Source organism: Rutidosis leptorrhynchoides, chromosome 9 (genome assembly GCF_046630445.1).
Source record: "Rutidosis leptorrhynchoides isolate AG116_Rl617_1_P2 chromosome 9, CSIRO_AGI_Rlap_v1, whole genome shotgun sequence".
Taxonomy (NCBI): Eukaryota; Viridiplantae; Streptophyta; class Magnoliopsida; order Asterales; family Asteraceae; genus Rutidosis; species Rutidosis leptorrhynchoides.
In genome coordinates, this window is record NC_092341.1 from 333674985 (window position 1) to 333687465 (window position 12481).

Sequence of the window (12481 nt, forward strand, 5' to 3'; positions counted from 1 at the left end):
CTACTCGAATTAAGATTGTTATAGTTATAGAAATTGAATCAAAGTTTAAATATGAGTATTACCTTGAATTAGAAAGATAAACTACTATAAATAACAAAGATTTCTTGAGATTGGATGATCACTTGAAATGGATTTGCAAGATTGGAAGTAAGCTAGCAAACTTGAAAGTGTTCTTGATGTGTTCTTGAGTTGTTGTTTTGTAAATTGGTTTATGTATGGATTTATGAGCTAGATTGATGTAGATTTTGATGAAGATGATGAAGAACACTTAGAACAATGAGAGAGAACTTGAGAGAGAGTAGTCGGATGCATGAAAATTGAAATGAGAATGTGTTTGTGGTTGGTGATCTTCACGTGAATTAGAGGAGTCCATATAGGCTCCATTAGTTTGTTGTTTTGTTAGATATTTCATGCTAGTTGCCAAATGATGGTTTCCACATGTTTAAGTGACTCAATATGGCTGCTAAGAGCTGATCATTGAAGTGTATATACCAATAGTATATACATTTAGAAGTTGTGTATTGTACAAGTACGAATACGGATTGAATACGAGTAAATAGTGTTTACTGTAGTAAATATGTTTACTGTAGTAAATAGTATTTCACTGTAGCAAATAGTATTTTACTGTAGCAAGCGAAAATTTACTGTAGCAAATAGTGTTTTACTGTAGCGAATAGTGTTTTACTGTAGCAAATAGTGTTTTACTTGTACATCTTTGATTTAATTGTATTTCTTCATATATATATATATATATATATATATATATATATATATAAAATAAAAACTTACATCATAAAAAAAATAAAACGATTATATAATTATCACAAGTTATGATGTTCGTGAATCATCAGGCAAACGGGGTGGTCAATTGTCTACATAAACTCATTTCAATTAATCAAGTCTTAACAAGTTTGATTGTTTAACATGTTGGAAACATTTAATCATGTAAATATAGATATCTTATAATATATAATCATAGAAAAGTTGGGGTCACTACAACAATGCGGTAACCCTCTTTTCTGGAACTCAATGGTATACATAACTGAAAAAAGGAAAAAAAATGTTGTCGGCAACGTTTTAAAAAAATATAAACGGCAGAATCAACCAAATACAAAAGTAAGGGAAAACTATGTTGTACTATTACCTCCTCTAAAATCACCTAGCGGTCTCTCATCTTTTAAAAAAGCAACAAATTCTTTGACTTTGAAGCGGAAAACACGCGCGACAATATCAACCCGGTCTGATGTAGTTAGCCGAGGAAAAGGCTGCAGATACCGAGCTATTTCTGGCCACCTAACGTTGTAAGTAAAAGTGACAAAGAACTGTGGATTCCCAAAAGCACGACAAATGTCCAGGGCGTCAAGGTAGTGGTTGTACATATAACGGGGAAGATCGGTGAAAGAAGCTGGGAGAATAGTTCTACTGCCCACGTCTGAACTGGTCTGATCACCTCTGCTAATAGCGTCATACAAACCCGAAGGTAATCTTTTCTGATGTCTTTCTGTTTCTTCCTAATGTAATCCATCTGATCTAATTCAATACTACAATAGACCGTGACAACGTACTCTGAAAGAGTCGCCCCAGCCTCAACATGAGGCTGTAAGAATTGAATCTATCATGAAGCTGTTAGCAATAGAACATATTCATCGTCATTTTTCTAACCCGACCACTAGTGGAACCTAGAGCATCAACCAACTTTAAATTGGGATGGAAGCCTGGTTCGCCAAAAAAGAACATCAATGGGAATTGTAGCGCCATATACGACAGATGGATTTTGTTAAATCGCCTTGGGTACTCAGACCTTGGGTGGATTATTACATCGTAATCTGAAAATGCCTGCAGACCAGTATCAAAGACAATAGCCCCTATTGCAACAGAAGTAGGAAGGCTATGCTGGTTTGATCTAGTGACATTGAACAATCGAATCTTGAAAGTAGGAATCTCGTTAGCATTACATTTATCTATGGCCATCCGAAACAGCCTCACAAGCTCGTTATGAGAATTGAGCAAATGAATCTGTTTGCGCACAATATCTTCACAGATTCGATTTGAATCTCGGCCACCAAAATGGGCCATTCTATTTTCAACCTCTGTGTCCGTATAGTAGATGTAAAGCTGCAGAAACCTCGGGTGAGTTCCCGCCTGAGGGCACAGAGAACCAATCCAATGATAAATCTGGCCCAAAACTTTAAAAACATACAGAGACCGGCCGTCATTTATGGTTTCATCAATTCTAGCACCGAAAGAGGTCATACTGAACATCTGATTGTAAGCACGGACGTTATCCATGAAACCACGTGTTTCTAAAAGTTCCTTCAAAGCCTCAGGAGGTTCTTCATAGCTTGGTAACTGCACACGGTCGTTCTCACAGCAACAATGATAGTGGAGTTTTTTGTCCTTGAAGTATGATTTATTGTGCTCGACATGCCAAAACAGGGCTCAGCAATGGGCACAAACGTACGTGCAATCACCACAGTCACGATACAAAGGAGAGATAGCTGAAAAAAAGTGAAAAACAATTAAGACAACAAATCCAAGGGTCGGAAAACGGCTTAAAAAATACACAAAAATGAGGAAAAAACAGGGCAAGAATAATAAATATATGACAACACTGGCAAAGTATGCATAAAAGTGCTTACTAGAGAACCTCTAAAGAAACACAAAAAATTGCCAATGAGTGCAATGAGGGAAATACACCACCTGAAGAATCGAAAGCTGCAGACAAACTATATATGGATGTAACATCTCGCTGAAGTAATGGAGCAAGCAACTGCAGTGCAGGCCCGAAATTAACGACACCTAGTCAAAAAGGAATTCACAAATTCACAAATAAGATTTAAAAACAGCTAACAGTCACAGGAAAAAAAGAGACAAAAAATTTATAAGACTTGCAAGCATACCTAACGTATGATTGTAAGTTGTTGATGACGATGCTTCAAAATTACACCTGCGCAGAGACGCCCGCTTTGTCGTTTGGTGTACAGAGACCACATTTTCATGACCTATCCTAATCCATCTGGAAGAATACATTACATTTGGTTACATCGCGAGGTACTTGACCTCTATATGATACATTTTACAAACATTGCATTCGTTTTTAAAAAGACAAACTTTCATTACATCGAAAGTTGACGGCATGCATACCATTTCATAATATATCCAACTATAATTGACTTAATAATAATCTTGATGAACTCGACGAATCGAATGCAATGTCTTTTGAAATATGCCATGAATGACTCCAAGTAATATCTCTAAAATGAGCAAATGCACAGCGGAAGATTTCTTTCATACCTGAGAATAAACATGCTTTCAAGTGTCAACCAAAAGGTTGGTGAGTTCATTAGTTTATCATAAACATTCATTTCCATCATTTTAATAGTCCACAAGATTTCATATATTTAATTGTACACATAACCCGAGTACAAAATAACACGCGTAACCCGCGAATTAAAAATCAATCATATGGATTGAACACCTGGTAATCGACCTTAATAAGATGCATATAGAATATCCCCCAGTATACAGCGCGCATCTAATATACTAAATAATATCTCGAAGTACTAAAGCATCCATACCCTGGATGGGGCTCGTTGGTCCCGATTGATCTACCTTTAGGATTCGCATCATTTAGGGGCCATTTCCCTAATTCTTAGGTCACCAGACTTGAAGGGGCGATATTCGGTTTAATAATCCAACCATAGAATGTAATTTTGATACTTGTGTCTATTTCGTAAAAGATTTATAAAAGCAGCGCATGTATTCTCAGTTCCAAAAATATATATAAAAAGGGAGTAATGAAACTCACAATATTGTATTTTGTAGTAAAAATACATGTGACGACATTGAACAACTGAACAATGTGGGATTGGCCTCGGATTCATGAACCTATATCATTTGTGTATTTCTTAATATACATAATTATAATCGAACAATATATATATAAATTTATTAATTGTATACTTTTTATATTAATATATATATATATATATATATATATATATATATATATATATATATATATATATATATATATATATATATATATATGTTTCATATATTCGTTTTGTACATAAAAAGATATTTAAATTTTTGTTATGTGATATTTATTAAATATATTTATATAAATATCATTTATTTGTTAAAGTAGTATTTTAAGTGATGACAATAATAATAATAATAGTACTAATATTAATAATAATGATAATAGTATTAATAATTCTATAAATGATAATATTAATGATAATTTTTATATTAAATCTCATAATAATGATAATAATAGTAGTTTTTAATAAAGTGAATATTTTAATAGTAATGGTAATGAAAATAATGATTTTGATAATAATACCTAATATTTAATAACAATAATAATAGTTATAACAATCTTATTATTAGTGGTAATCTTAATGATAATACTTTTGTTAATAAAAAATTCTAAATGTTACTAATACTAATATTAATGATAATTATAATAGTTTGTATTATTTTTATATCAACAATAATAATAATAATCCTAATCATAATAATACCTATATCAATATTAATAATACAATAATAACACTATTAATACATAATGATGTTACTTAATAATACTAAAATGATAATATTAAAAATCATATTATTAATCTTAACATAACAATAACAATAATTAATAAAGGTCATAATATCACTAATAATGTTTATGATACTTTTAATTATGATGATAATAATAATAATAATAATTATAATACTAGTTGTAATAATAATAACTAATGATAATAACAATAATAACAATAACAATAATAGTTTATAATAACAATGATAATAATAATAACAATAATAATAATAATAATTAATAATGATAACTACCTTTAAAGCTTTTCCAAAAAAAAAATGGCACGAACCGGACTCGAACCCGTGACCTCTCTCTCACCCAACACCTCCCTTAACCAGTCGAGCTGTTTGATTTTTCTGAATTAAACCCAGACCTTATTTATTTAAAATCGTTATTCTGTGTTCTTATTCTTCTTCTTCATTAACAACCCAAATCGATCAGACCATAATCCATCATCCTAATTAAGTTAATTGTTTGGTTCTAACTCATTCAGATGAAACAGAAACGTTTATGATTAATTTAAGTTAGATTTTATAATAGAAAACAGAAAAAGAAATCTAACAAGTCATGCATTTGAAACTTATGAACTCTAACATCAAAGTCGACTTTTTAGAATGTTTTGGACCATGAGTATAACATGAAATATGTTTGAAATCCCTCTTAAAAACTTTCTGGATCGTTAATTTAATATAAAACACCAAACTGATCTTTAATTTCTCTAAGAACAGAAACGTTTGACTTTTTACAATTTACATTTGACTTCAAAATTCGAACGCGTTTGAAAGATTTGAAACACAAAACTTTGCAGAAAGATTGTTTAGGATATTCCTAACAAGATTGCATTTATGGATTTTAAATTGGGATTCAATTTCAAATTTTTGTTGAAAAGGATGAAGAACAGAGAACTTGAGCTTGTTTTCTTAAAATTTTTGATTCAATTCAATCGGGTAAAAGCTAACAGGGTTTATGATTGATAATAGTAATACCGTAACGAATGATTCAATCTATATCATTGAAGAATCATTTATTATATAGCCAAAAGAGTATCGACAAGGTTAATCAAAAGGACAGAAAAGAAATAAAAAAATCGATAGCAGTTGTTACCAATTGTGTACAACTGATATTGATACGTAATTAACTTAGACAGAAACAAAATTGTCGAGCAGTAGAAGAAGAAAAACGAGTAAAGCAGATGTGACTTCTAACAGAATATATTTATCTGTATTGTATTTGTGATGACCCGGAAATTTCTGACTAAATTTAAACTTAATCTTTGTATGATTAATATTTCCGACGCGATAAGCAAAGTCTGTAAAACTGAATCTCAAAATTTTTGAACTACTTTCATATATTCAAATACCTTTCGGTTGTTCTCGACGATTCGCGAACAATTATATGTATATAGATACATACATATATATATATATATATATATATATATATATATATATATATATATATATATATATATATATATATATATATACTATAACTTGAAAACGTAACAATGTATTAATTGTTTGATACCGTACATTAAACTTATTGGTTTAAATATTTATTTGAATATATATGATAAGTTGGAATATTAATTGTATGAATAACTTGCGACGTATATTTAAAACTTGTTTATGAATGTTGAAAATATATATAAACTTGGTCATAAAACGATTTGTTATTATATATATATATATTAACAAATAGCGAGACAATGATTTATAGAAGTAAATGACCAAAACGCTCGAAAGTTTAAGATACACTTTGAATGATATAGTTTATTGATAATTTAAGACTATATTTTGACAAAAGTACGAGTCACAAAATGTAAATTGCAAGTTTTCTAAGCGTATGAAAATGCGTTCGAGAAACCGAAACCGGGACATAAGTTGAGTGACATTGTACGAGTCATCGGAACGAAAATTACAAGTTAACTATGCACATGAATTTAATATAATATATAATTAATTATTTAAATTATATATATTATATATATTATATTTAAATATGTCGACGAACTAGCAAACAAATATATTTTGAGCTGGATCAGGCGGCCATGCGATCGCATGGAAAATACACTAAAAACCCATGCGATCGCATGGGCATCAGATTCCAAAAAGTTGCCTATAAAAGGTCAGTTTCTGCTCGAGTTGTTCTTACACATATACTACTCCCTCTATAATATTATTATTATTATTATTATTATTATTATTATTATTATTATTATTATTATTATTATTATTATTATTATTATTATTATTAAGATTAATATTATTATTAATCTTATTATTATTAGTAGTATTTGTATTATTATTAGTATTATACATAAAATACTACGACGAGGTCATGAGCGTGTCACTTTCAAAATGGGTTTTCAAGCAGGATAGAGCTAAGGAAACTATGGGTTATTACTAAGGAGGTTTTGGGTATTGTTCAAGGGTTTTGCTCGTGAGTCAAACTAGAATTTATCATCTCTGTTGCGTCTACGTACTTTCCTACAATATTGAATCACAATATTGATACGTAAGCATTTATATCTTATCTATTATATATTAATAGTGTATCCCTGACTAGTGCTCAAGTATATAAGATTATGCATGCTAGTATGATTAATTTTGTCGTTAAATAGTATATGATAGATCACAAATTTATTACATATATTACTGATATAAGGTATATGATATGCATGTTTTTGGAAAGCTGACGAAAAATCAATAACTTTTCATTTAGAGATCGCGTAATTTCGATGAACGAATTAAAAGATATGGACAACTGAATTATGATTAACATTAATTGAAATGCTTTTGAATCTGCAATTGATATTTAAACAACTTGTTTATACGATTGATAATTTGGATTTTCAAATATTACTAATCGAGTAAATGAATTTCTATATAAGGCACGTCTCGATTTGTTGAACAATTGTCAAAATTGACTGTTTTATCATATTTTAAAGCTTTATAAAACTATAGTCTAATTATTCAAGTATTGGGAAACCATGTGAAATGTTAAATTATTTTCGATTACCATGATCATTCAAACTATAGTATAGATTTTAAAAGATCATATTGGGTCAGGTTGACTTTTTGAAATGACTTTTGATAACTTTTGTATGTCAATCTCGAGCATTAGGATTGTGATACACTATGGCCTGACCTTGCTTGATAAACATTTATTGACCAACATATGTTCTCTAGGTTGAGATCTACGGTTATTTGGTAATCCGAGTTTCGGTCACATTTTGGTGAACGACTTTATATGCTGCTAAGGTGAGTTTCATTTGCTCCCTTTTTAAATACTTTTGCAATCTATATTTTTGGGCTGAGAATACATGCACTTTATTTTAAATGCAATGGATACAAGTACATACTAAATTCTACACCGAGTTTGAACCAAAAATCCCTTAGCTTTGGTAACTAGTAACTGCCAGTTATAAGAACTGGTGGGCGCGAGTAGTTGTATATGGATCCATAGGGCTTGACATCCCCGTCTGTTCCAGGTATAGAAACCCTAGCCTGAACTATAAAACAGACGTATGCTATTTGAGTTTAGTACACGTTGGTTTGCGTGTATTGTACATGTTGGTTGCATGTATGTTAAAACAGGGGTACTTATTATATATACGTTAAATTTTAGTTACCAGGGTGCTCAATCTTGTAGAATATTTTGATAAACGTTTTTGGATGAAACAACTAAAATCTTGTGATTCACCTTTATATACAGATTATGCGCAACATTAAAACTATGAACTCACTAACCTTTGTGTTGACACTTGTTTGCATGTTTATTCTCAGGTTCCCTAGAAGTCTTCCGCTGTTTGCTTATATGTTAGACAAGCTATGTGCATGGAGTCTTACATGGCATATTTTTCAAGGAAACGTTGCATTCACCAAATCATCACCATGTATCTTATTTTGACTGCATTGTCAACGGAAGTACTATTGTAAACTATTATTTATGGTGATTGTCTATATGTAAAAATCATCAGATGTCAAAAATCTTTGATTTAAATATTCATTTATGGTGTGCCTTCTCAAAAGAATGCAATGTTTACAAAACGTATCATATAAAGGTCAAATACCTCGCAATGAAATCGATGAATGACGTGTTCATCCATATGGATTTGGAGCGACCGTCACAGTTGGTATCAGAGCGTTGGTCTTAGTGAACCAGGTCTTGCATGAGTGTGTCTAATGATAGTTGTTAGTATGCATTAGTAAGTCTGGACTTCGACCGTGTCTGCATGTTAAAAGTTTTGCTTATCATTTCTTGTTGGAAATTACATGCTTATCATTCTTAAGTCTAGACACGTTTTCCTGCATTTATTGCATAAACAGTGTATAGACAAAAATTCATATCTTAGCGTATCTGTTACTGTAAACTTTTCCTGACATCTTTCGAAAATTTCTCCGTGATTTATGGAAGTTGGTATTATATATACATATGTAAATTATGTATTGAAGAATACCAAACTAAATTCTATAATCTAATTCATATCAAAAATCATCTCCCTAATTATACAAGATGGATCCCGTATCTAGTTCAAATTCCTTAAACTCTGACAGCTATTCCGATATGGATATTCACCTGAATTCCGAAGACAGTGTAACCGGAATGGATCAACCAATTAGCCATCATCTATTCTGGATGAATTAGGGATGGGTTCGTAGTCTACTTAATCATTGGAGACAAGAAGAAGGTGATCCCTTCCATCCACCACATTGCCCTCTTGGCGAAGAACCTGAAGCACTTACCGACAAACCTGTTCTAGACACCATTTTCTCTCTCATTTCCAGAGTATCTCGTCACGATAATATACTATCTCAAATTATGGATCTTATTCATCCGCTCGTCCGAACCGCCAATCATCCCGGTGTAGTAGAAGAAGTCAACGAGCTTCGCGCTCGGGTAGTGGCTTTGGAGAATATGGTGCAAAGGTTACAAGCACCAGCAGCATCACCGGCATCAACAGTACCACCGATAACAACACCAACAGTACCATTACTACCACCAACAACATCTGCATCGCAAACCTCAACTTCACAATCTATTCCACGAGCATCAACGTCATACGCACCGTAGTTACCAAGAAATACCAGCAGCAATAACCGATGAAGTATTAACTCATTTCCCCTGAAGAAATTTTATGTATATTTAATATATATGAATCAAAATAAATCTTTTTGTACTAAGCTATTACATGTGAATCTTAACTGGTAGGTACTACTCGGTTAGTTCATATTACAAATATTCAATGATGTACATCCTTCCTTAACAACTTAACCATTGTTAACTACAATCTCTGTTTCAACCCAATTAATTCCATTTCATAATAAACCAAGTGTATTAATCAATTACATAATTGATTTTACATTTTCAATTTCGATATACTCGAAACTTTCCAGAAAACATCATATGTGCCTTGTAAGGTTCACAAAAATTCCACGAGCACCAACATCCTTCACCGAGGAATATCAATAAGAATAAATAATGAAGTGTTGATTTCATTAGTGAAAAACTCCGCAAAGATTATGTAATCTTTAATGTTTTAGAGATTAATCATTTCTAAGTCAAGCCGAAAATCAAATGAGCTTAATATGATATTAACTCATTAAATCCGTATTACATCTGAAGAAATATACATACATATATTTTCATAAAGACTGTAATAAAAATTCTTTTGTACAAAATATTACTTGTGAAATCTTTAACGGGTAGGTAATTCCCGGGAAATATATAAGTTCACAATTAATATGTTTTACTGTACATTCTTCAACTTTGATTCAAAAAATTATTAACTATGCTCACAGCGATATACAATCATTTCCATACAAATTCAATTACATATTCTGATATTGACGGATCAGAATCCAAGTCAAGATTTAACGGGTGACATCATTCTTAGATCTCTACATCTTTCAAAGCTATACTTTGACTTCAAAAATGTGAAAGATCCTTTAGCATTGTTATTACTGAAAATAATATTGCAATCCCTTTTCAAAGTATCTAATTTACCACACTTTCAACCAGTCAACTTCGACTTTTCAGATTAACCTTATTATAACCTTGACATATACGTTCTTGTTACTGGGGAACCTTTCATGTTCCACCACATTAGCAGTAAATTTACCAACAACTTTACTCATCTTTGACCTTTCGAAAAATCCTTATACTCATTGAAACCCTATCATGTACTCATCCACATCTTGTAACGGTAATTTCCATACCAACTACCAGGAATTAGCAATCAGTATTTTGAATCTCGCAGCATTTTCTACGACAACAGTTATATATAGATAACATCTATCTTCTAGACTTACATACTTCGAAGGTGAAGTTTCTGAAAAACATCCCAAACTATGAACTAGTTCTCTGAAATTGGGACAATGCTGATGAAGCAGCAAAAATGGTAAACGACTTTAACAGTAAAAAGTTTGATGATAAAGAATACTATGGTGGTAAAGCTGAGAAAAAGATAAGGTTTGGAACTGAAAAACGGATTGAGCAGACCATGAAGGAGGCTGTGGACAAATCACAAAGACTAAATCTACCTTCAAAGAATCCAAATGATTTAATGTCAGCTAAAATCATTAGCGAATACCTTGCTCCTTACTCTAAAACCTTTACGGACAATATTCTTCATCATCATCTTATCTTAAATATTCTAAGATATCATCGTATCTCCCATTATAAATATCCTCCATATTTCTGAAGATATTTTTCAAAACCATTCTTATCTGAAATCATTACCTCTTCGCGCTATCTGTGTTACATCATAAAAGAAACTATTTTAGTTTCTAAAATCTGAAAAATTCGAAAAATGGATGTTTTGAAGTAATGTTGGGAACTGGAGCATGAGTTAGTATAATATAATGACACTTGATCAACGTGATTATATTACAGTAAGTCATGCTGAGTTTCTAATGGAATGTGATAAAGGTTCACAGATCATACCCTCATCATGAACCATGTTACATAACTCTTTCATTCTATTTAATCTCTAGAAATATCAAGAAAATATTTTTCTTGATGATTCGGTCATTTCCATGAATTCTGGTAATTTGACAAATCAAGATCGTGCTATTACCATTTCTTTCTTAGAACATTAGTTATGTTCATCTGAAACTTCATACCTACGAATTCTGGACCATTATCCGCTTGACTTAAGGTCAGGAAGAGAAAACGAAAGCATGAAGCTCCGAAATTACAACCCCGAAATTACAAATCGTGTATATCAATGCGTATAGCAATATAAAGACACGGGAGAATGAAAAACACTATAACTCCAAGGTAATAGTAGAATAAAATAACTTCTTCTGGTGGCAGATGAAAAAGAAGAATGAATGATACGATAGCCAAAAAAAATATCAAGAATCAGAACTGGATTAAGCATTTCACAATCTTTTGGAAGTATGAAATAAGGAAGAAGATGTAGGAGTGGTGAAAATAATGAAACGAAAGTGGTTAATTTATAGCAAAATATCAGACATAACAATCGAGGCAGATTACGCATTTAAAGGAAATCTTAATTTCCTTAAATTTCGAAGAATCAAATCTTATTTAGATTATGAAGATTTTCTATTCCTTAAATTCCGGAAATCAATCGTAACTATGTCAAAAGTTAAGACGAATCTCTATTCTTTCATTTCACTCTTTTACGATAACTTCTCTCATACGCTTCGAATAATCGGATTGTTTTATCCATATTATTCAACGGTGATAAAACTCTATTTATCAACATATATACGGCATGAAAACATTTTTATTGTTAGTCATGACGACCTCACTCAAATTTCGGGACGAAATTTCTTTAACGGGTAGGTACTGTGATGACCCGGAAATTTCTGACCAAATTTAAACTTAATCTTTGTATGATTAATATTTTCGACGCAA

The 12481-nt window shown here is 31.4% G+C and overlaps 1 protein-coding gene across 1 annotated transcript in view; it reads right to left on the reverse strand.

Moving 5' to 3' along the window:
* Window positions 1–12481, reverse strand: part of LOC139869080 (uncharacterized) — a 37277-nt gene that overhangs the window by 9548 nt on the left and 15248 nt on the right. Inside the window, exons 3-8 of the mRNA XM_071857407.1 lie at window positions 2901–3016; window positions 2640–2799; window positions 2458–2551; window positions 1663–2349; window positions 1553–1597; window positions 1145–1511 (exon numbers count right to left, since the gene is read on the reverse strand). Coding sequence (XP_071713508.1) covers window positions 1145–1511; window positions 1553–1597; window positions 1663–2349; window positions 2458–2551; window positions 2640–2799; window positions 2901–3016 — 1469 coding nt within the window. The remainder of the gene's footprint in view (window positions 1–1144; window positions 1512–1552; window positions 1598–1662; window positions 2350–2457; window positions 2552–2639; window positions 2800–2900; window positions 3017–12481) is intronic.